Here is a 27166-nt window from a genome sequence, read left to right on the forward strand (position 1 = left end):
TCCGACCACGTTGTGCGCGCGTGGGTATTTGTTTCCCACTGCGACAACATTTTGTGAAAATTAGAACTCAAGCGGACTCAGAGGAGAATATTATGGATGTTAGAGATTTAAAAGTCCATGCATACATTTATCCCTTCGGGTCAGGAATCATTGCTATTACCCTCCGGCAAGGCATGACAACCACTCATCCACCAACCACCGGTTTCTGAGAGAAGTTACTGAAGACTTATCGTAAATTGATTTAGCAAAACCGGAATAAAATATAAGACATTGTGACATGTAATGCATTATTTGGTTTCTGCTGTCGAAGAGGGATGGTTTTGAGGGCACGGTTGTGTTGACAAAGATTTGTGGACTTTGATAGCGTTGTAATTATTGTATCTGACAGCCACGTGAATCATGACGCCGTCACTACTTTGATTGCGACCAATGCAGCCGAGCTGAGGCGAGACACTCCAAGCATTTCCGAAGACTTCCTCGTGTCTGAGAACGTACGTACGTACGTCCAAAGGTTGGTCGCGACTTCGGTCGGTCTTGCGTCTAAAGACCAACTGAAGATCAACTCAAGAGCAACTTAAGACCAACTCAAGAGCAACTTACGACCAACTCAAGACCGACTTAAGACGGTTAGCAACGACAAGAATCGAGAAACGGAGTCCAGATCTGATTTTGTGGTCAGTTCCAGACAAGACTATCCTGATGGTGGAACTCACTGCCCCCGTGGGAACAAGGATTGAACGCAAATGTTCCAAGTATGCAGACCTGGCAGCAGAGTTTCAGGAGGAGGCTGACAGGAAAGCAATTCCATGCCCTGTTAAAGTGTAGGTTCTTTGTGGGCTCCTCAACAGTTCGCCTGCTTCGAGACATTGGCTGCACAGGAGCAGGGAGCCGGAAAGCCATCAAGGAACTGGCGGAGGAGGCAGAGGAAGGGCAGCTTCTGGCTGTGGCTGAGGAGGAGAGATAGAGGGTGAGGGCGGAACACCTAGAGCAAGGATGTCAAACTCAGGCCCGGGGGGCAAATATGGCCAGCGGAGCCATTTTATTCGGCCCGTGAGATCATTTCAAATGTATATTACAGTTGGCCCACATACACCATGAATGTATAGTGTAATATGACTTGAACAAGAAATTTGCTGTGTCACAGGATGTGTAGACACATTTGAACTAACAAATCCCATGAAGGGAAAGTGTGTATGTTAAATTTAACTATGAGTATGAAGTGCATGCATGCACAATTTAAGTCCATTTTTAAAAATAATTGTGGAGTTTGGCCCACGACTTCGTTCCAGATTTTGATTTTGGCCCATTTGAGTTTGACCGGTAGGTGGCAGGTAGAGGAACCAGCCATCGCTCCGCCACCAAGAGATGTACTGGGGTTAAAGGAGCGAAACATCAGTGACTGGTGGTCCCCAGCCGATGACCCATTTCTGCCCATATGTAGGTGAGGGGAACACATTTGCAGAGAGTGCACCGGTGGAGGTGTGTCAGGCAGCAATGCCCAGCAGGTATACCAACAGCCTGTATCTTCAAAGTAACTCTAGATAGAGTATTTACACTGGAGTCAAACCACTCCACCAGCGGTAATGTAATGGTAATGTAAAATTCTGAAGGTGCCAAGTGTAATTGCAACTCTGCAGTGAGGTGATTTCTTCACATTCCAGTGTTGATATTCACACAATACTGAGTAGAACTGACTTTGACCATATTACATATTGAAAAAATGCAGGAAAAGTGTTATACCCTTGAGGCAAACACACAACACAGATTAAGGTTTAAGAACTGTAATGTTTTACCTAACAATTACTAAAGTAGATACAGTTTAATGCTGCATTTCAACTTTTTTTACAAAACATTTGATACTGTTTCGAATCACACGCTGACTTTTAACATATACTTTGTATATTTTATTTGCACCTGTTAGTTTAAATTGCTATTCAAGTATCAGCTGACAATGAAATCAATAAAATATTCACTTAAATAACACACACACACACACACACACACACACACACACACACACACACACACACACACACACACACACACACAACCACTCACATTAATACAAGTTCTTTCTCAGAGTGAGAGAGAGAGAGTTTTTAGATGCTTAATTAGCTCCTGCACACGATGGATGTCACTGCAGTTGAAAGGGCAGTCATGGGTAAGTGGTTAAGGTGTCATACTTGTAGCCCAAAGGTTGCCGGTTCGACTCCCGACCCGCCAGGAAAGGTGGGGGGAGTAATTAACCAGTGCTCATCCCCACCCTCCTCCATGACTGAGGTACCCTGAGCATGGTACCATCCTGCCGCACTGCTCCCATGGAAACCCATTGGGGGCTGCCCCCTTGCAGGGGTGAGTCATAAATGCAATTTCGTTGTGTTCAGTGTGCAGTGACCACTTGTGTTCTGTGTCACAATGACAATGGGAGTTGGAGTTTCCCAGTTGGGCTTTCACTTTCAGGTGAAGTCATTGTGCTCCTCTAACACGTGAAACTGCTATCAGCATCCACCCCAGTCGAGGAGAAGTGGACGTAGCTTGGTGGATCATTGCTGGTGTGGGACTCAATCCAGGACTTGTAAGATGACACCCTGGCGTAAACTCCTGGATAATTTGGTCGAGCACATCCAAGGCCGAAACTGACTATTCCTGACTGGATCCAAACTGAGTTCTGTTCAATCACCATTGGACCACCTGAATCTCCCTAGAAACAAACACAATTCCATAAAAAAATCTATTAGCAGTTTGCTTACTTTTTGAAAGTTGGGGTATCACATGAAAATCTACTTTTAAAATCGAGGGAGACTTCCTTAAATAGGTTTTTTCCTTAAATCGAATTTCCATCTTCAAAGAACTTCCCTACAGAATGCATTAGACCAGGAGTGTCAAACTCAAATTGATGGAGGGCCAAAATCAAAATATGGAACAAAGTCGCGGGCCGAGCTCAAGATTTATTTTTAATGAATTGGACTAAATTCGTGCAGGCACGCACTTAATACTCAGTTTAATTTCACACACACTGGCACATATTGTGTTGTATAGGAGTGTGAGCTGTGTCATTGCCTGGGCCCGCTCATACTTCTGAGAAATACCAAATTTCATGTTCAAGTCTTGGTACACTGTACATTGATGATGTTTGAGGGCCAACTGTAATACATATTTGAAATGATCTCGTGGGCCAATTAAAATTACTCCGCGAGCCAGATTTGGCCCCCGGGCCTGAGTTTGACACCCCTGCATTAGACTAGTGAACCTCCACCGTCCATGTTAAGTGCTTTCCTCCACTTGTGGTGTACAGTATAGTAAACCATGGCATGCACACACAGCTAACAGTTCTAACAGTCTGTTTTATGGGATTATTGCAGAAGTAAATGAAATATTTGTATTGTACATTTTCGTTTCTGAATGTATATCAGCATCAGGTCATCATGATGATTACACTGCATTTGCTATAGTATGGAAACATGGCAACAGGGCTGAAAGTACCTGGCATGCATCTTTGCCCCCAGCGACATAACCAGCACAGATCATATTGTTAGTAATATATCTGCCATAGTAGCATTTACACTGTCTGTTTCCTATGACAGGCACATCAACTTCCTGTAGAGTTCCAGGAGCTGGGTTTGACACTAGAAGAGGCATAAAGAAAACACTCAATGAAGACAGTACAATAGGTTACCTTATACCTTATGCTTATACACTGTAAAATATAAATGTTAATACAATTCTTAATGAGTTTAAATCAACTTCCTTTCAGATAACATCTGGTCTCTCAAAATTAGTGTTAATAGTCTTAATTTTACTCTTTGACTTCGAGTTATGTACACAATATTGTATAAATATTAAGATATGTAGAGTTATTTACACTGGCAACCTGTAGAATTTTACACAGACTTTTGACTGAGTAATTTGACTCTTGGCAGTGTTGTAAATATCAGAATTTATATCGCAACGGATGTTTACTCTGAAATATTGACACCACATAATTTACTGTGTATAATTGCACAGCCAGTGAGTGAAATGGTATACCTCCTTCCTGAATGTGCCCCCAGCCAGTGACCCAACTCTCTGTGCCGGTATGGAACACACTGTTGCCATCTGCTAGGCAGACAGGCCTGATGTAGTCCGTGAAGGTAACTGGGGCGCTCATCTGAAGTAGTGCAATGTCATTATTGAATGTACTTGAACTAAAGCTGGGGTGCCGTATGATCCTGGACACTGGAATGGTCACAGCATTGTTGTTGAAGCCAGACAGGTCTTGAAAACCAAGCCCCACAAACAGATTGGTTGTATCCATACTTAGGAGGAATGAAAAAAAAACATAATTGTATTGTTATGTTTTTAACGATTAAAAATGATATGCAATCGGTTAAAATACACAGAGCACATTGTATGATACAGAGTTTCCTATCAATACAATGTTAAATTTACATGCATCTCCAGGGTGGGAAACCAGAAATTCCTCATCAGTCAGGAACAAAACATATTGTAACTTGTACTTATTTTATACTTACACAATGGTGGGGACTCATCAATAAAATTGTCATTCAACCAAACCAACTATTAACTTACTTTGCAAAGCAGTGCGCTGCAGTTAGAACCCATTGGCTGGCAATGAGGGAACCCCCACAGAAATGATAAGGGGGTCGCTGCAAGCTCACTTGCCAAGGCCAGGTGCCGGGTGTGCTGTCTTGCCCTCCTACTATCCTGAATAAGTCCGGCCTGAAGCGGGACATAATAGGTCTACCACAAACTGAAAAAAGGAGAAGTTATTTAGAAACTTATGAAAATAAGTTGTTATGTCACAACTGGCAGAATAAAAAAAAAACTAATTGCAGTGCCCAGAAAACAACATGCTTCATTTCTTTATTACGTTCTCATTTATGTTTTTGTCATTTGTCTGTTGTGAATTATTTTGGTCTTTGTATATGCAGGCCTCGTTCTGAGATACATACAACAACAATCTTGACAATATTTTATTTATTTCCTGAGCATGACCAGTTGGTAGCCAATATGTAACTATGTTCTTGTTCTGGACCCCATTAACCAACCCTCATACTGAGTCTGAAGCTCGATTTAACTAGCACAAAAAGCTACCATGTTATAGAGCACTGATTTTTGACTGGTGGGTCGGGACCCAAATGTGGGTCGCAGAACTGGTTCAAAAACACAGAATGCTATTATTGTTGTGCTATATTCACACCCGCTTGGTGGATTTGAGGGAGAAATAATTGTGACACAAACATTAAAATTTATTTGGACATGTAATGTATCAATAACAAAGCATTACTCATATGTCAGTATTGATTTGCATCATCATGTCAGGCAAACAGAAAATACACACACATAAACTAAATACATATATTCCATCCATCAAGATGCTGGGATAGCACTGGGCGAAGGATGTTAGTAGTAGTAGTAGTAGCCTTTTTTGTCCCCAAGGGGAAATTCGTTCTCACCACACAGGGTGCAGTCGCTGCAAGAGCAGCGCCCTTAAGAACACTTTCAACCCACCTGTGCATTACATGCACAATACAGTATAAGACAAGGGGAGGGAGGGGTAGGGTAGACATGAACCAGGCAGGTAGACAGGCGGCATTAAGAAAGCATAATAACAACATAGGGAGAGGAGAGGGAAAAAAGTCTCATGCCTTCAAATAATGGTGGGCACAATATGAGGATATAAGTTAAAAAACCCTCAGCAGATCAGCACATATAAAGACAACACAACATAAAGACACCATAACTGTGGAGGGGTTGGGGGAGAGGGTACTGAGGAGCCACACCTCTGGGAGCCTGCTGGCCACCAGAAGAGTACCAGGTATCTTTGGGGGTGGGGGTGCGAGGGGGGCAGAGCATCTTCATTATGTTGTTCTTCCAGGGAGACTGTTTGTTCCTGCATTGACCTTGGCCTAGGCCACTGCAGACAGAGGCGCCAAAACAGATAAGGGTTGTTTGGGTTTTTGGGTTGAGTGCTTGCATTCCACAATTTTCCATGCCTGCTCAAACTTAAAGTGTAACTTGCAGGTTAAACACCACTAAATCTCATTTTAAGAACCTCAATACATACATTTAGATGTGATATATGTCAAAATACCGAATTATTGCATAAACAACATTTTCAGAAAACTTTGTCAAAATAACGGCGGCTTCTTTTAAACAAACATTTAGAATCCGACATAGATAGAGGGAGTCGCCGCGTTCTACAGACATACTAAGCACCGCAGATAATAGGCCAGATTATAATATTGTAACACCTTTCCAGACCTATAGGCTAAATTTCAACAAGTTAAATGGCCTTAAACAGTGGCAGTATCCACCAGATACCGTCTGAACCATTTTATTATTTAAAATAATAATATTTTTTTGTAGGTTTCCTCCATGTCAATGCGCTGCAGCAGCGCCATGAGGGTGTGCCAGACCGTTATTAGGCTATGTGGCACTTCATTAGGTTTCAAAATAACATTGTTAATCTAATAGAATGTCTGATTGATATAAACTCTATTTGTGCATATAGCATATTTAATTTTATATTTTCGATGTGTTTCCCTCATTGTGGAGATTCTCGGTTGAATCCCGAGTCCTGAGTTGGGTAGGCTAGATGTAGCCAAAAGAATCCCCCTCCCCATCACAGAGCTATCGCGCACTACCACCACCACCGACTGTTTTTATTGCCCCAGTTTGCACAGTAAGATTGTCATTATTAGGGTATGTCACATTACTTTTTTGGAGTTTATTAACGCTGCTGTGCTGGCCTATAGCCTAGAAACTTGACTGTGACTTCATGGCGCTTCGTTTTTGTCGAAAAAAAAAACCCCGATATGCTTCCGAAGCATAACCTGACGGTGGTTTTGAACTGCTGGAGAGAGTGAACCTCTTTCTCCAGGCCTACATAGCATATCCACATTTCCATCTTTTTTTCTGAAGTTGAGGACTGCTTCGTACCTCTTGCCTGTCAGTAACCGAATCCCTTCCGACGTTGTGTCTTTTGCGCATGGAGTGTAACGTGTGCCAAATTGGGTCGTAGCAATGTTTTAACTAACCTATATGCAGTACACTCACGAGAGATGACCAGAATTTGAAACAGGTTTGATTCTTGCGGCGATTGCTGATAGCCAGCTGGTCCAGCGGTGGATTGCGTGTCGTAACCATACACAAAACCAGGCGAGACTCGCTCTTGCAGACAACATTGCTCTGCGAGAAAGATCATCACTGTCTTCCTGGCGATTCATCCCCTTTGTCATCGTCCCTCTTTTCCTGTTAGTAATTTGGACCTGGCATGTTTATCCCCGTAATTTGTAAAACCGGCAATCAAACGTGCGCGCAGCACTTTACAAAGACACAGGTATCCTCTCTATCAAAGGAACGCTTTCTCCGCGTGTGGTGTGCTAGATTTTCCGTATCCTCATGGATTGGAAATACATGTTGGGAGACTTCAATTCAATTCAATTTACTCCCGATTTTGTAGAGATATCATGCTATTCATCAAAATGTCAGGACCACATCAACGCTAGTTTGGCAAATGTAGCCTAACGTTGGCATGCTGATGCAAGGTCGACGGTGAAACAATGACGCATGCAAATAATAATCGATCTACTTCCCCAAGCATAGCCTACTGAAAATGCCCAGCATGTCCAACGTGTTTTACACATTCAAATAGGCCTACTCCCACTAAAGACATCTCCCAAACTCAACGACGAGTGCTGCCAGTGCACATTTCGCCCCTAGCACCACACACGTGGACAGCTCGCAATGCAAAAATAGGTAGGCTATATAGGTAATATTTGTGCTGGCATTTTTGTTTCAGTTTTGTAACGTGGATTATAGCAGCCGAAGACTTGATTTCTTCTAGCCTACGGGAATACTTTTTTAGTTTGGTAGGCTATAATTACGGACAATGCAAATAACTGTTTTTTGTGACATGCGGACATTTTTGGAGGGAATATAATCCAAAGTCCCGCCGCCTGGTTATTGTTTTGTGACGTGCATGGATGAGCTTTATTGAAGTTTCATGTAATAGGCCTACTGAGCAGTGAACTGAAATTGAAAATAGTCTATATGCCATTTTTACAACATGGCATTTTTCTCGGGTGCTATGAGTTATTGTTTTGCACCGAGTAGGAAACGTTTGATGCCATGCCACTCACAGTGAGAGACCATATTATTTCTCATCATTGTCGGCAAAGGGTAGGGCCTTCAACCATAGCCTATTGTATAGTTTGGTCTTTTTGTAGCCTGTAAGCCAATCCCCTCGTGAAACTGTAACGCGCTTCACATATAGACAGGTCATCAGATGGGAAAATTAGGCCTTTCGTCCTACCGCACTTTTCTCTGTGGATTACTGACCAGAAGCCCTATTGGAAGAAATTAAAACATGGGGCCACGTCAATTTTTGCTCAGAATTCAATATGGCCGCCATTTTCCAAAATGACTTGTTTTCATGCATTATTACATTGTACTATAAGGTGATATTCATGAACAATGAACTACTTTCAGCACTATTCTGTCCTATTTCCTTACATACATGTTTACAAAGGTTCACTAAAGTTGGCCACCTTCCAATATCCAAAGGAAAGTGCTGAAAATAATGATTGAAATGCACATACAGAGTCTATGGCTGCGGAAATTGGGCCTATTGTCCTGTCAGGGTTTTCACAGTGGATTACAGACCAGAAGGCCTATTGAAAAAGATTCACCAGCTGGTTGCCCTCTCAAATGCGCTCCAAAATTCAAAATGTTCTCTGTTTTTCAGAATGGCAGACTTTCATACATTTTTCTTAATACTGTAAGACCATAATTATCAATAATGATAACCTATTTTCTGTGAAATTCTGTCCTATCTCCTATCTACAGATGTGAGTACAAAGGTTGGCAACAGAAAGATGTAAATTTCCTATAGACAATATCCTAAGGATTGTTGTCAGAAAATGATTGAATTACACATACACAGTTAACTGCTGAAAAAAAGGCTATTGATCTGCCAAACTTTGCACATTAGATTTCTGACCAAAAGTTTTTCAGGCCTACATTTTTTTTGCATCAAGCAAGGGTGAGTGTGCGTGCGTGTGTGCGCGCGCATATCCCCCGCTCATCTTTCCCCTGCTCTACATTGTCTTTCCCCCACACACTATTCTGCCTCCTCCACCCCCTCACTCATCCGTCCCATGCTACTCTGCCCTTCCACCCCTCACTCACCCCCACTATTCTGCCCCCCACGCTCAACCCCCCTGACTCATTCTCCCCCCACCCCCCCACAAAACACTCGCCCACCCCCCTCCCAATGTGAAAAGTTTGGCAGGTCACCCCCCCCACATCAACTTACGCCCCACACACACACACACATTATTCTGCCCCCCCGAACCCCCCACATCCCCACACACACTATTCTGCCCCCCCACCTCCTAATTCAACCCCGACTCATTCCCCCTCTGCCCCCCGACCCCGCTCACCCCCTCATTCATCCCCCCGCTCCTCCACATCGTTCGGTCCCCCCAACCCCCCACCCCCAACACACACACACCCGGTCTAATGCATCTACAGCTCCAGGCCTTTTTATTAGAATACCATGAAAAAGTTAATTTATTTCCATAATTCCATCAATAATGTTAAACTCACCAGTTTAATTCTAACTCAACAGAAATTAAACCCCATTCATTTTCAATGGGGTTTCATTTCTGGTTATTTAGAATTAAACTGGTGACTTAGCGCCAAAACGTGGCATGGAAATCTACAGGGTATATTGAAGAGTGAAGTGTGGGGTACCAGGTCAACAAACAAGAACAGCTGACAGCAAAGCATCAAGGATATCTGGGCTTCCATAACTCCCATGCACTGTTTTTGCCATTGACTTCAATGTTAAACGCATCATGGCCATTATGAAGACAGAGAATGTCCTAACCAAGTATTGACCATTGCATGTTATGTAGAAAGTACCAAATTTCAACTGATTTAATGTGACCCGAATTTTGATGAAGAAAAATGTGATTTTATAACAATATTCTAATAATGCGAATTCCCCAATTCATGGGTTTTTTGAGCTGGAAGGCCAACGTATATAAAAAGAAAAAAAATAATGATTGGAATAGTTAAAAAACTGGGCCATGAATCTACAATCCATGACAGTTTAACATTATTGATGGAATTATGGAAATAAATCAACTTTTTCATGGTATTCTAATAAAAAGGCCTGGAGCTGTATGTCAGTGTATGTAAAGAAGCACACTCAGGCACACGCACACACACATACAAACGCACGCACGCACACACACACACACACACAAGCGCACACACACACAGTTTGGCCGGACAATATACCTTTTTCCAGCAGTCCACTGTGTTTGTGAAATTCAATCATTTGACAACATTCCTTTGGATATTTCAAAGTGGCAAGATACAGGGGGTGGACAAAATAACTGAGACACCTATCATTTTAGTGTTGGAAGTTTAATGACTCAAGTGGACCAGCCTGTTGGCCAATCTTCATTAATGGCACATTGCACCAGTAAAGTGAAGTGTGAAGGTTCAATTAGCAGGGTAAGAGCACAGTTTTGCTCAAAAGTTTGCAATGCACACAACATTATGGGTGAAATGTCAGAGTTCAAAAAGGAGAAATTCTGTGTAACTGTTGCATCTTTAACCGAGACAGGAAGTTTTTGTGATGTATCAAGAGCCACAGAACCACATCCAACAGGATTAACTGTGGATGCAAGAGGAATAAATGACACTAAAATGACAGGTGTCTCAGTTATTATGTCCACCCCCTGTATATTCATGCCTTTTTCTAGACAACCTTTATACTCATGTCTGTAAGGAGATAGGACAATTTAACTGAAAAATAGGTCATCTTTATTGGTAATTATGGCCTTACAGTATTGAGAAAAATGTGTGAAAGTCTGCCATTCTGAAAAACAGAGAACATTTTGAATTTTGGAGCACATAGATGGCCCACAGTTTTAATCTTTTTCAATAGGCCTTCTGGTCTGTAATCCACTGTGAAAACCCTGACAGGACAATAGGCCTAATTTTCGCAGCCATAAACTCTGTATGTGCATTTCAAAAATATTTTCAGCACTTTCCTTTGGATATTGCAAGGTGACCAACTTTATTTTCATTTCTTTTAGTTTAGTCAACCTTTGTAAACATGTATGTAAGGAAATAGGACAGAATAGTGCTGAAAGTAGTTTATCGTTCATGAATATCACCTTATAGTACAATGTAATAATGCATGAAAACAAGTCATTTTGGAAAATAGCGGCCATATTGAATTCTGAGCAAAAATTGACGTGGCCCCATGTTTTAATTTCTTCCAATAGGGCTTCTGGTCAGTAATCCACAGAGAAAAGTGCGGTAGGACGAAAGGCCTAATTTTCCCAGCTGATGACCTGTCTATGATGTTGTCATTGAAGATGTGGGAAAATCTGTTGTTGGTGTAGCCAATGAAGTTGTGTCTTCCAATGTCATTGAAGATGTGGGAAAATCTGTTGACGAAGCCAACAGAGTTACAGTCCCAGGAAAAAGTTTGTACACCCTTTGAAATTTCTTACCTTTCTTTCAAAATTGGTCATAAAACATGGTCTGATCTTCCCGGAAATCACAAGAAGGAACAACCAGAGTCTGCTTTAACTAATTCAACTCAAACATTTACAAGTTTTCATATTTTCATTGTCCAAAAGATGTAAACATTTACAGGACAGCAAGGCATAAGTAAATACACTCTTGCATTCAATAGGTTTTAACCCTAAGTTAGTCGCAATAACCTCAACCAGATGTTTCCTGTAGTTGCAGATCAGATTAACAAAACAATCTGGATGTATCTGTTCTCCCTCTTCTTTAGAAAACTGCCTCTCGTCAGCAAGGTTTGTGGGATGTCAGGAGTGCATAGCTTTCTTGACTTCATGTCATATAATCTCAATTGTTTTTTTGTCAGGGCTTTGACTGGGCTATTCCAGAATGTGTATTTCATTATTATGAAGCCATTCTAAAGTCGATTTGCTTCTAAAGTATGGGTTGTTGTCACATTTCAGCACCCATCCTCTTATGTGCTTCAACTGTGTGACAGAGTACCTCACTTTTTTCTGTAAAATATCTCGATAAACTTCTGAGTTCATTGTTCCACTGATAATAGCAAACTGTCAAGGGCGTGAGGGAGCAAGGTAGCCGCATATAATGACACTATTATTACCTCATACACCATCACCCAAACCTCACATACAGTATAGGCCCCCCATACTCAATCTATATCTATTTGTGGCCCTCGAATAATTATGAAAAATGAACAAAACAAAACAATTTTTTTTGGCTGATCGCGTTGCCGGCTCTTATTTTGAAATCGTGCCCCAGACGCAAGGTAGAAAGAAGCGTTCCGTGTCCCGCCCCCTCAGTAAGTTTCTCTCTTTGCCACCACCAGTCACTGCAGGCTCCAGACAGAAGTGATTACGAGGGTGTCATCAGAGGTTGTGAGGTAGATTACAAGGGAAGGACGGTGTGCGAGATCAATGTGGGGCTCGATTGACTGGGGATGACAGATAAACAGCTGTTCACGGCAGCTAGAGGAGACACATGGTGCGTCTTAAGTTCAATTTTACACTTTGGAAATTCGTACACTGCACTATAGTTCAACGAGACCAGCATCCCGTCGCACTTAAATAACGATGCATGCACTTTTTGGGCTATGTTATGGAGCTATAGTGCCATACCGGCGGAGTGATCTACACTAGAAGCGCACTGATACCGTGCATTTAGACAGTAAATACATCGAGTAAACCAATGAAAACACTTCTGAGACTCATTCTTGTGCGTGATTATGTTCTCAAACACTTCAGCTAAGGTTGTGCAAGGTGTTTCAAATCAAGTCAATTTGAGTGCGGTGAGCACTCCGAGAAACCATCCCCAGTCAATCGAGCCCCACGTTGATCTCGCACAACGGTATCAGAGCCTGTAAATAAATTATTTACAAGGGGGGGGGTTGCGGCTTGTGTTGGCCCTTTATTGGGAAGAATTTGGAAAAAATGGCCCTCGAGGACTTTTAATTGAGTACCCCTGGTATAGGCCTACAACTCACACAAACACAGCATGCCTTCAACACACATCACACATATACCAGACTTTCAACATACACTAGCCAAACACACACACACACAGCCAAACACTACAAAACCTATCCCCTACAGAGGATCACTTAAACTTCACACACCGTGGGCCAAATACCAATGACACCGAAGAGAGGGGAGGGGAGGAGAAGAGATGAAGGGAGAGGAGAAGGAGATGGAGAGGAGAAGGACAGGAGAGAACACACACACACACACACACACACACACACACACACACACACACACACTAGCCTACACAGTGCAATGTGTATGATGTCTGCATTGTGTGTTTATGCTGCGGCTGCGTCACACCTTCAAGTGAACCCAGAATGAATACTTGCTACCATGAGCTTGGAATGACAATTACGCGTCAACTACATCCAATAACATCACAGAGACCAGCCAGCTTTGTTACTTTCGTCGCTAGTTTTTTGCTATCGTTTTTTTTTTCACTTACTCGTACATCCTTGTGAAACTCATGCAGGGTCTTTGCGATGGCGTGGGCGTTATTAGGAAACGACAACTCCATCGTTTGTAGTTGCGAGGACCTCGCAAATATCAGACGGCTTCTGACAGCAACGCACTGTTATGACAGACAGCTGTCCTGTTCCTCCACTCACGCCGTTTTCGCTCCACAACCACTCCATTTCACTGTCACTACAGTTACGCTACTACTACTTGCATTCACCGACACATAACGTTGCTTTAACCACTGCCATATTCTTTTTCACCAGTCTAAAACCTAAAACACCGCGCTAGTCCGCTCCTTGAAAATATTTTTTCAACACTAGTTCCAGCGCGGGCATCAAACATGCAGCCAATGGATGTGAGGCTGCGTTATTGTGATTAACGGTCAGCCAATGGGTGTGCGCTACATCATGACGGTAGGCCTAATGTTCATGGGTAATGTAGGCGACGTTGTAATGTTCGTCAGACGGCAGCCACAGATCTGTGCGGGCAGCTGTTTAACATTCAGTCAGGCGCGCGCTACCGGCCAATTTGGCTAGTGGATAATTTTTTCTACCAGCCAAAATGGAATTCCACCCGCATTTGACGTGTTTGTGGGTGTTAATTTAGAGCCCTGGTCCCAGGTATAAAAGTACCGGTAGTTCAGTTGAGCACAATAGAAACACAACTGAAGAGTACTTAGCATGTTGAAAGTGCACTTATACTTTTATGTTTAGAAAATGTATGCTTAAAAATGCTCATTTGAAATATAGGCCTACTTCAAATTAGAGGTAATTAATTTGCTCTCAAATAAAGTACACTTAGCAACCATACTTAAAGTGGATTTTTAAGATGTTTGGCTCAAGTGTGTTTTGTAATGACTAGGGGTGGGCATATATAATTTTTAAAAATCTAGATTCATCTCACTGTAATTATGAAATTAATATAGATTAATCTAGACAAATCTATATAAAAATGGCTCATTCAGAATAGGCACGCTAGCAAAATAATGACGAAAAAAAACCTTGGGGGTTTCTTAAGACAGATGGCGCACTAGACCAGAGCTATCTCTTTTTTCCAAAATGCATCTCATTTTCAAAAAAATTGTCATGTTTATATTTGGTGGTGAAAAAAAATCACTGCAATATTTGTAGTGTGTTGAATATGTTAAGAAGAATTTACAGTCATAAGATAGGCCTACTGAAATTTCAAAATGAACAGCGCTATAGAGGAAAATACAGTTAATCTATCGAACTTTTAGGCTATGTAAACAAAATGACCTCAACAATTCAGCATTTCTAATGGGCAGAGAGAGAGAGAGAGAGAGAGAGAGAGAGACAGAGTGACAGAGAGAGAGAGAGAGAGAGAGAGAGAGAGAGAGAGAGAGAGAGAGAGAGAGAGAGAATCTGCCACTGACTGCCATGCTCCTTTAAAAGAGGGAGTATCTCCACGCATCAGGCACAACAAAGTGCAGAGCCAGGCTACAAAATATCTAGAACCTACAGCACTGGCCCATGGCGATTTGGCCTAAACCTGACAGTTGTTCTCAGAGTTAAGCCGGGCATACACTGTGCGATATTTTTACTCGTGGGTCTTAAGCTTCTGCTCACACTGCACGATGGAATTTCACTGTTTAAAAGTTCCCATCTCGCGACTCACGTCCTCACACTACACGAGCCGACAGTCGGATGCGAGCGAAATGCTTCCACCGTACGACGCGGCAGGCATGTTTCCCCGGTCTGCAGAGGAGGGAACATGCGCACCTGAGGTGGAGATGAGCTCGCGCTCAACAGCAAATCGCACGGCCCTATTAATTTGTGCATGTGAAGTGTCAAATCGGGTCGTAGCACTGCTTTAACTGTGCGCTTTACGCACGAGCCACGACCAGAATTTCAAACCATTTTGATTTTCTTGTGACCCTGCGATTGCATGATCGTGAGGCGAAATCGCTTGTCATTACCCCATGTACACTGCACGATGCAAGACTCATGATTGACCTGCGATTGAGCAAGAAATCGGCCCGACTCTCAAAAAGTCGTGCGAGTGCCAAATCGGGGCAAAATCGGGGCAAAAGTCGCACAGTGTAAGCCCAGCTTTAGAATGCCAGAGGAGTTACAATTCAAAATGAATTGTAAAAAAAAAATCAAGCGCGACAACCGCAAGGTTTATAACCGTCTGACATCTCACTCGCAAATGCGCGATTGCAAAGTCGCAGACACGTGATTGCAAAACAATTACACAAACATTCAGCGAGAGTAGATATTGACAGTTTCAGTTTGACAATCTTCAAAGTGCATCAAACGGAATGTTTTGCACAGGCAAGATTTCTGGAAGTTGTTAATGTGTTCAGGCCCGTTTCTAGAATTTTGGGGGCCCTAGGCAAAGGGGCTGTTGGGGGCCTAGGGGCGGTGCTCTGGGAAGCCACAGCGCATGGGACCGCTTTTGGGTGGCACTTCAGTCATTCCCGCATACCATTACAACATAATGTCACAGAATCCATGTAAATCTAATAGAATGCAATCTACCTGTAGTTATTATAATATGGGCAAACCTGGACCTGAACCTGGGCAAATACAGCCCATTCAATTCAATAGTCTCGTGATTTCATGAAGTAATGTTCTGTTGTGTAGGCCTATAGGCTATGTAACCTTGCCTATCTTAACATCACATGAGAGCATATGGCCCAATCAGGTTTTTTGACCCGACCAAAATCATGATCTGCATTGCCAATCACAAAGAATTAGGTCTTCTAATCTTTCCAACCACTTTTAAAATCCAACAGAGGGTGCACCATTTGAGAAAAGAACTATTGACTCATAAAACAGCAGAACAGTCCAGAAACCCATGGCTAAGAAACTAATGAACAGTTGCAGGCACAGTGGCGGGTGATATTGGTAAGCAAGAATTCTGTGTGTTCCCCAGACGAGAATTCAGACAACCTCCCTCCTGCTCAGTCATTTTTCTTGCACGCTGCGTTTCGTATTGCATCATTCCCCCCACGAAATGTTTGCATTGTAATAGGCTACCATTACAGCAACAACTCACATTAATGGCATTCAAAAATAACACATCACCGAAGCGCAATCATCATTCCAGAAAGGGTGTGTTCTTCTGGACCAGGTAATATTCTGGTAATAAATGAAGTCAAACCACGAATAGCGACCAAGGGACCCTCAACCACCTGCGTTACTCCGTGATTGCAGTTGTGACAGGGGACAAATATTAACCCAGTGCCCTTACCTTAAACGTTGTCTTGACCGCATATAATATATCCCGACCTTTCAGTGTTATCCATTAGAGGTGCTTAACTCGAATCTTTGAGGCGTCCGGATTGATTGGATCATTCCAAGGAGGGTATCCGGATTAGACGGATCAATCGGATCACACGGATCACTTATTTAAAATAAATAAAAAATAATGTATTTTTTAAAACGTTTCTGCCGTTAAGTAGCTATGCGCCTCGCCTTTGTTGTTCCATTTATCAATTCACGTTGATAAATCAAAGAGTAAGACAGTTTGATCAACAAAACTCACTTTATGTAACAGTTCCTAAACTCATGCTGCGATCCGACCCACCTGGGTCTCCTCACTAAACATGAAACCACAACTCGAACAGCCTTTGGCAGCAGTGAAACGGCATGTTCCTGATTTTGCAATAAATAATGTGTGTGTTTGTATTTAAGAAGACTAAAAGTCAAACATTTGGGAGCAGAAGTCTAGTTGAGCAGGGACAGTCAGGAGGCGAGCAGCAGATGACCACTCGCTTCCGCTGCCGAGTTGCCTTGCGACTCACACACTCGTGGCAAAAACGAAACTTAAGCATTGATCCGATCCGTAGGGGATTCGCTGCTACCAACAACTCAGTCAGGATTCGTCTCACCGAGTCGCCGAGGGCGCCGCTGCTGAGTGACTCGGACGAGGGGAGTGACAGCAGCAGTGGCTTTGCTGTAACGCAGTGAGTGATAGTAGAGTCACGTCTGTAGACTATAATTTCCCTAAGAGTAGCCTACAGACTGAGATGTTAAAGCGTTGGCAGAGCACTATTAACATTAAAATGTAGACCTCAACAGAGTCAGAAGCACACGCATAGGGAGCGGGATCCGCGACTCAAACACTCAATTGGCCACAAGGCTGGACGGATCACACAGGCTCGATGAATGACGAGGCGGGAGTTGGTTCAGTTTTACTCAGTGACTGTTCGTGACTGAACAGCATACTAGGGAGATTAGAGAATGGCTGTTGTAGTCAACTAAAGAGGATATATTCCGGTTTCACGATTTCTCGCGCTGTAACTGCCATTTTGTTGACATATTAATGAAATGCCGTCTGACCCGCCTTTGGCGGATCAATGCACGACAGTCATCCGGTCTGTTCGGATGAGGTCTTTACCCGGCTCTCCAACCGGATCCTCCGGGTTTTTTATCATCTCTATTATCCATGCGTTTCCGACCATAACCATCTTCCACGTTCACTTCCACCTTGTAATCCACACCATAGCTAATAGCAAGAGAGGGACTATTGTGCTACAATTTGGCGATTCCTCTCAACTCACTCGTGTTATCCGAAATATTGCACATTTGACCACATCCAAAACAGCTCCGCTTCGACAAAAGGCGCATTATTGAACAATCTCAAGACGTTTGCTTGTTACAGCGGATTGTCAGTGCGATGTCACTGACCTGGGACAGTTTGATTGCAGTACAGAGAGTAATATGCTGTCTTCGATATAACTTTTATTATAAAAGCAACTGGCTTGACCCAAAAAATGTAAAGTAAACTGGCGTCTGTGAAACATCCTCTGAGAGCAATATTTTCGCTTTCTTTTCAGTTTGTATTGTGCAAGATTCTGTCGCTGCCAACCAATTGGAAGGGGGGCCCCTTCAGCTGGGGGTATTATGACTATACTGTCGTTGGGCTTTTCGGCACTTGACCTCACGCTGTCGCTGATGCAAACCAATTTGAAGAGGGCCCCCTCGAGCAGGGGGTATTCGGGAGGCGCTGTTGCTGCCCTCGCAGCAGAGCCGTTCATACAGATGACAGTAGCGTATTATAAAGCTATTTAAAATCGTCATTGCGGTTGAATACAAAACATGTCGTCCGTGGGGGCCCCTCGGCAGCTGCCTACTTTGCTTACCTTAATGCAACAGGCCTGAATGTGTTCCATGCAATGCGTGAGGAAATGTCTATGCACGGGGTCTGGTCTACTCACACACAATAACGTCTCTAGTCTACCACCTATGAAAAAGCACTCAAAACAACACCTACCACGGCAGAGAGGTTAATGTTTTCAGCATACAAACAGCCTACAGTATTTAATCATCAATTTAGCGAACTACAGATCCAGATAGGGCTACATAATGTTGAACATTGAGCAATAGAAATCCGAAGTGGGAACACTTTGGACAGCACCACGCATGACGGCGTCACCTAACTTCTCCAATTTATAAGCTGGGCTACACCTAGCTCGGTTGATATTGCTCATCAAAACGCCATGAAGCTGCAGCCGCTGGCATCCGTCACCCGTCCATAAATTCATTTCTTCATAATGTTTCGTTGAAGACAGAGTTGATGGCAGACGGTGCAAAAAGTATGAAGACGCGTCATGTAGAATTCCACATTCAGAAATGCATGTAGAATTTCACATTCAGAAATGCTACAGTAGGCTAGTTGCGACTTCATGGTGCCAACTCACACATCGTAGCTTTTACATTATCACTTGGTTCTGCTGTTTTGCCCCGTGCTGACCAAAATCCCAAGAACTTTCAAATGCAAGGGCGTAGGTTTGGCTTGAGCTTTGGTAGGGACAACTTCAACCAAAAAAAAAAAAAAAAACTAGACTGCCTGTGCAGTCGCCTTCGACTGCTTAAGGTATATCCCCGAAACGCAACGCTTCCAGTCCCCCATCAGTCCTACCACTCCCGTCCACCATTTCGTAAACGTATATGATAAACTTACATACAGACGTGACATGACGTGCATAGGCTTAAAACCAAACGACTATTGTGAAAATGAAGCAAAAAATGGGGCAAATGGTAATACTGTTTTAATGGTTCAGTGGATATACCACATTTGGTACAGTGTAATAACTAGTGTAACAATATTTAATACAATGTGATACCAGTGTAACACCGCCATTTTTTTTACTTACATCATGTGTTTGTGCGTAAGTGGTATTACATGGTATTGCATATTGTTACACTGGTATTACACTATATTACATGGTATTGCATACTATTACACTCGTTATTACACTGTACCTGATATTGCATATTGTTACACTAGTATTACATGGTATTAAATATTGTTACATTGGTTATTACACTGTACCTAATATGGTAGATTCACTGAAATGGTGAACCATTAAAATAAGGTGTTACCGGGCAAATCAATCCACCTAGTCAGAAATTATGGGCCAAATGAAAATTCCGCCATTTTGAAAGTGTTGTCTTCCAAACTCGAATCAGTTCATGAACCTACCCTAAAGCATTCACACACAAAATCTGAGACAAATCTATCCACCCGGTCAGTAGTTATGGGCCAAAAAAAATTGGGCCATCTTGAATTCAGCCATCTTGAAAGTGTTGACCTCCAAACTCGAATCAGTTCAGGAACCTACCCTAGAGCATTCACACACCAAATCTGGGACAAATCCATCCACCCGGTCAGAAGTTATGGACCAAACAAAAATTCGGCCATCTTGAATTCAGCCATCTTGAAAGTGTTGACCTCCAAACTTGAATCAGTTCATGAACCTACCCTAGAGCATTCACACACCAAATCTGGGACAAATCCATCCACCCGGTCAGAAGTTATGGACCAAACAAAAATTCGGCCATCTTGAATTCAGCCATCTTGAAAGTGTTGACCTCCAAACTCGAATCAGTTCATGAACCTGCCCTAGATAGTCCGAGCAATGGGTGTTATATAGTGGAAGAATTGCTCACAAGATGATACAAGCATGAAACTTGGCACAGGTGTTCATTAGGACATGCTTATCAATATCAGGGGTGGAGCCACTGAGAAATCCATTTTGCATAGCAACGGTTGCTAGGTAAAGCATTTTCCTTAGCAACTAGCATCAATGATGCCGTTTCTGATTGTTTTTGTGGAATCAAGGCATCTGTATCTTGAGTCAATGTCCTAAAATGACTGTAGCAATACTTAAAGAGGTTATATACTGGACATGTACCATAATGACCCCTTATGATGTAATTTTATCTACCCAAAATCATTGTAATTATGTGAATAATAACATGTAAAATGATAACTTCTTTTTTAAATTATGTCAAGTAAAATAGGTTTTACAAATGTCTCTATATGGCAGGCCTATCTTTATATTATGTACATGTACCAAATACTGCCAACTGACCAGACAAAAATAATTTCAGAAAGAAAGAATGCATACAGTACAGTACATGGTATATCCTACATGCGCTGTCATCTGACAGTGATCCTCGTGCTTACCCCACAATTATTAATTATTATATCTAAAACTAAATGGGCCACACATCTTTAGAACAACTGTAATGTTTCTTCAACCTAAATGGCGTAATTATATGTTATAGATAAGGTAAATATAAGTTACATTTAAAACAACAGATAATATTTGGAATGAAAAGAAAAGTGTTTCTCCTACCCCGTTAATAATGTTACACCCTACTGATTGTATATTGTAGCCTATTTACAAAGTTAAAAGTACCAAACCTTTCATTTCTATATAGCCTATACCACTAAACTAAAATATTTCAGATAACTATGGATTACTATTGACATACTATAGTTAGACAGAGTTCAATTTAACATTTTCAATTGGTAGAATTTCACTGCCAAAGCCATTGTTTTCTCACAGTCAGCTTTGTGTAGTCGGTGCATTTTGAAACCATTAATAGTCTTGACATCTGCTCTATCAAGAACACTTCAGCAACAGGACAAATTGCCCTGGCTTCAGACAAACTTGATCAAAGAAACTTCCACTGTGCTCAGCGAGTCCATCCCCACTCAGCCAGAGAGGGCAACTGCCAATACGGCACCATATGCCTGCCTTGCAATAGCCAACTGCCCTCTTGAAATGCTACGGCAGGGTAGCCTTGGTGAGTGGGAGTCATTTTGATCGCAACTGTTTAGAGAAGCCATGTTCTTAAATGGCTGTTGACCTTCTTGAGATTGAATCGGAAACCTCACACCTCGACCATGTCTTAGGGAGGTGTGACACTAACAACTGTAGAAAAATATTAATTCTCACTATTACCTCAACTAGAACAGAAGATAATGCTTAGAATGAGGAGTGAAATGTTCCTTGAGCATTGTTCAATACTGTACATATGTGTTTGAAGACCACACACATTCTGCCCAAAACCCTCACCATTTTGCACAATTCACAAACATCAGCTATAGCAAGAGACTGGAATTGGTCTTCACAGTGTTCACAGTCTGAGTTCCACAACTAATTGTCTGCATGTACTGTATAGTATGTTTGCATGCATTTATGTGAGTATGATTTTACTGATTACAGTAATATCAATGGGACACCACACTGACCGCTCAGCACCACACAGACTACCATAGTTTGACATGATATGAAGTAAGATAGGGGTAGTCATGGGTAAGGGGTTAGGGTGTCAGACTTGTAGCCCAAAGGTTGCCGGTTCGACTTCCGACCTGCCAGATTGGTGGGGGGAGTACTTAACCAGTACTCTCCCCCATTCTCCTTCATGACTGAAGTATCCTGAGCACCGTCCCGCCACTGTGCTCCCTTGGGGTGCCCTTGGGGTCTGCCCCCGTGCACGGGTGAGGCATAAATGCAATAAATGCAAACGCAAATGTAAATGCATAAGTGCAGTATGCAGTGAACACTTGAGTGGTGTGTCACAATGACAATGGGAGTTGGAGTTTTCCAGTTGGGCTTTCACTTTCACTTCTGATGCCATTGTTGTCAATGGGACACCACACATGCCGCTCAGAACCAGAAAATGAACTTGCTATATTTTCAAGTAGCAGGATTTCCATGGGCCCCGCCGCCCCAACCAGGCCACCCCATGGTCAAAACTCTCCTGATGTACTGTATAGGAACTATATCAGAAATCAGACAAAATTATAAAAATCTATGTTCAACCTATCCCCACACAAAGACTCATTGTAAATGAGTGCTTAGGTCACTGTTGTCTATCAATTGTGTTGTCTGTGGCAGTTAACTGAAATGCATTGGTTTTACTGTTCAGAATTTTCAAGTGTACCTGTTTTCCTAAATGTCCGCAGAATTTTCAAGTGTACCTGTTTTCCTAAATGTCCGCAGTATTCTTCCCCCCAGAACCAAACTACCCCAATTGTCAGTCCCCCCTTTCGTCGCCCAACCACGAGAAACGAGGTTATTCGTAAAGGCACCACGAGACTTAAAGTGGATTTTTTTTTCTGTTTTTCTCTTAAAGACTTCACGTTTGGCTCGAGTTACTGTTGGAAATGTGGCATGTCAGGCAATTGCCTTCACCTTTGAGTGCTGGAATACTGCAATTGTTGGAATTCCTGAATTTCCCTTCATTAGCGATATATCAGAAATTATTTAGGTGAATAAGTGAATCTTACATCCCATTTCCAGATGGTAATGCATGCATGGTGCAAGATTTTAGATGAAGTAGTATGTAGGCATGAAGATTTGTTAAATTTCGATATGCAATGTAGAATGTTTTCCAAATGTAACAAATTCCTATGCCGATAAGTTGAATTGTTGTCCTTTCAGATTTCCTCTATTTGCACAGCTCTCCATCTTATGTATGGATTGACTGTTTTTACATATGGATTGAAGAGTATTTTTTCATTCACAAAATACCAAGTGTCCCCACTTTTTGGAAACCAGTTTGTATCGTAATATGTTGTAGCACCCAACTCACCAGACTATAATGATCAATAAAAAGCTACAAGGGCATGTCAAGAATCACTTCGCTAGGTTACACTTTACAACACAGCACTGTACTAACTGTGTTCATATACGCTTTTTGTCTTGCCAAAATGTCCAGTTTTGAATAGTCAGCTGGCTTGACAAGGTACATGTATAAGGATAAAGACAGGCCTGATGTGTAGTGACATGTGTAAGCCATATTGAGACTTGATGTCAAAAAGTAAATAGAGAAGTGTAGGCTACTGTATATTGTATTTTTCACATCATTGCTATGACTTCAATGGTGAAAATGACATGAAATGGGCTATTGTGACACATGTTGCTAATGTATAATATCTTGAAGGATTAATGTAGTGATTTTAGGACACGCGGTCAAGATTCAGACATCACAATATCACTGAATTGCTTAGAACCTGTTTTCATTGATGCTGGTTGCTACTGTAAAGGAAATGGTACATATTTGTAATATATAGCCTCTCTCAACATTGCTACAGTAATTTTAAGACAATGACTCAGTGTACAGATGCCTTAATACCATCAAATCAATTAGAAAACGGCACCATTGATGCTGGTTGCTAAGGCAAATGCTTTACCTAGCAACCGTTGCTATGCAACATGGAATTCTGAGTGGCTCCACCCCTGATATTGATAAGCATGTCCTAATGAACACCTGTGCCAAGTTTCATGCTTGTATCACCTTGTGAGCGATTCTTTCACCCATTGCTCGCACTAAGAGCATTCACACACCAAATCTGGGACAAATCCAAACATCCGTTCAAAAGTTATCGCGTTAACACAAAAGACCTTACGCGGCGGCGGCGCACGCAAAACCATTACATCCCCGACGCTCCGCGTTTCGGGGATATAATTACATAGATTCTTTATCTAGATTAATCTGACTGGTATTATAAAATTAATCTAGGCTCATTCAATATAGGCCTATGCGCCCTACCGAAATAATGACTAGGGCCTATAACTAAGGAAGACTGTTTCTTAAACCAGGTGGCACATTAGACCAGGGTTCATAGGCCTATCCTTTTCCCAAAATGAACAGAGCTGTACAGTAAGTGGTACATGTTCAACACAGATAATTCTATTTAACATTTATTTAAACAAAATTGCTTCAACGACTAAGCATTTCTAATGGGCCTGGACAACATAACAATGGGGGGAGAGAGAGAGAGAGAGATTGAGAGAGAATATCTGTATCTGACTTTAAAAGGGTAGCGGCTCCTTTAAAGACGTAGGCCAGACTACTCTTGGGCTCCTTTCTGTAAAAGCAGTCAAGCTCCATCAAGACCGAGAACCTTTGTCCTGGGAGAATAAACGACCCTTTTTTGCCTGACAATATCTAAAACCTAACTTTTATTCTCAGAATGTCAGAGGAATCACAACTTGAAATGAATTCCTTTTGCCAAACTTTTTACAACATGCGGCACACGTGGCACGCGGCAACCGAAATGAGCAAGCATACATCGCATTTAGCTATCGAGTAGGCCTAGTTTGACAGTCTGAATGTTTTGCAATTATGGCATGCATTGTGTGAGGTGTGTGGATAGCCACCAGGCTACAGCAACTAATTCAAACGGCAGCATCTCCAGCATCTTCCCATGACTCTCTCATTCATTCATTCCCATGTTTATTTGCATCTGCCAGGGCTTAATTGATGGCTACAACGAGAACGTTAAAACTTGCACTCGAAAAAGAAAAGGGAGGGTAAGAGGATAACGCTTATCTTACCTTAACACCGAACGATGCAACACATGCGTAGATGAAATCTTAAGGGGCCATAGTTACTGTTGAGGTAACTTCTTATGCCAGTCGTCCTTTTCTGTTTGGTATCTCTGAGGCTCATAAATGTCAAATTCAGAAGGAAACATGCCGTTTGAGTTTAATTCCAATACGAGACAGATGCATTCACTTTTCAGCACCACCAGCGTGGACCACTGCTTCCGCCTGGCCACTTGTTGCAGCCAATAGCGGCATGGGTCATCATTGCTCACTAACTAGCTAATTTAAAATATTTTTTAATGCTACCACTGCATAGTATATTGAAATATTAAGCTAATCAATGTAGATTTTCGTTCAATTATTATTTTTTTTTTTAAATTAATATGTCAAAAATTGGTCGGGACTATTTTATATCCCTTGAATATTGGTTGTGACATGTCACGACCGTCCCTACCCAAATATCTACGCCCATGCGTGACATTTTATATTTTGGGGTGTGTTTACCCTGCATTGTAAGTCATCCAGGAGAGCTGACAACGTCAATGCCAATAAGAACTCGAACGTCAAGACAATCCGCAGTACTCCACCGTAAATAAAACCAGCGTGGGTCATGTTCTAAAGCACTGCGTGCCGTCATTGAAGACCATGGGCAACGAACACTAACCACCCCATTGAACAATTTCATAATAATACTGCAATGAATGTGTATATACTAGCTGGAAAGACAACACAGGGGGCTACAATATTTTATTCTGCCGCTCCGTCTAGTTTCAGTTTCTGCCCGTTACCCCAGCGTTACAAGCCCAACCCCCCCCACAAAAAAATCTCTTCGGATCTGCAGGAATTACACAAGTCACCCAAAATGCGAGGAAAAAAAGCGGCATCCGCTGAAAGGTGCGCCGTTTGCACCCTTGTAAATCTGAATGATTTATTTGGATTTAAAAGCATCATGTAACCATAGCTAATGACACCCACCTAGATCCACCACTGACGTAAGAATAAGTAGACAGAGCTAAATGTTGAAATTACAGTTGTTGTGGTAGCCTACTATAGGATCCTTGTTGATTTAGCCAGTAGCATTGCATAAATGCTGCTGCCTGCAACACACACTGATGGGAGGGGACAATGGAATAAAAGATTTGGGAGAGTGAGAAATAGATTACAGCATCTCTATCAATGAATGAAGTTTCATGTCTGGAAAGTTTTTCAAAGTTACTGGATATTAATTCTGTGTTTACACTGTCTTTTCGAACTTCCAAGAATGCTACCTTTTATTACTTGATGTAATAAAAATTCAAATGTTTTCATAAGAGAAGTTATTGGCGGAGGTTGGAACTAGTCTTTTTTTCATAACTAATCGTTACTGGATCTACAGATTAGCCGACTATTAAAATAATTGTTAGTTCCAGCCCTAGTCCTTTTCTCACTTTTCTGTCTCATGCCAAGTAACCTATTGGGATAATTTAGTACAAAGTCTGTAAGTAGTTAGATTTTTCCACATCTATTTACATCCTCAAATTACTTTTTTAAATTTCATTTTCATTTTTATACAATTTTATTTTAATTTCAATATTGTAGAGGAAGAGGTTTATTTTTAAAAATCATGCTTACATCATGCATGAGTTATAATAAAACATTTAAAAATGCATGTACATCTTGGTTAAATAAAAAGCTGTTGTCCAGTCATAACACAAATTTGTCATTTAGTTTTCTTAAAATCTTGTCTTGTCTCGATCTTGTGAACCCAAACTAATGTCTCGTCTCGTGAGATGAGTGTCTCGTCACAGGCCTATGGAATACTTTTTAAAGTTCAAAAATGTCCCAATGTAGTCCAAAGAAGCATGAAGTTAATATGCTTGCCAGTACCCTGAATTTATATGGTCTGAAGAAAACAGTGTATACTTAGGTACTGTATAAAGAATAATGAACTTCAACTATCAATAAAATGTCAAAGAAGTGTACTCCAACACACTCTGTATAAAATACGAATGCATGAAAAGCTTGTTTGGTG

General features: G+C 41.8%; 1 protein-coding gene across 1 annotated transcript; it reads right to left on the minus strand.

Moving 5' to 3' along the window:
* Positions 1-1957: 1957 nt before the first annotated feature.
* Positions 1958-5862, minus strand: LOC134442907 (serine protease 27-like). Its single transcript, XM_063192873.1, has 5 exons — positions 5784-5862; positions 4570-4750; positions 4027-4295; positions 3484-3626; positions 1958-2701 (listed from the first exon to the last, which is right to left on the minus strand). The coding sequence occupies exons 1-5, from the start codon at positions 5860-5862 to the stop codon at positions 2480-2482; spliced, it is 894 nt and encodes a 297-aa protein (XP_063048943.1). The 3' UTR covers positions 1958-2479.
* Positions 5863-27166: the final 21304 nt, after the last annotated feature.

The sequence above is a fragment of the Engraulis encrasicolus genome, unplaced genomic scaffold (genome assembly GCF_034702125.1).
Source record: "Engraulis encrasicolus isolate BLACKSEA-1 unplaced genomic scaffold, IST_EnEncr_1.0 scaffold_263_np1212, whole genome shotgun sequence".
NCBI lineage: Eukaryota > Metazoa > Chordata > Actinopteri > Clupeiformes > Engraulidae > Engraulis > Engraulis encrasicolus.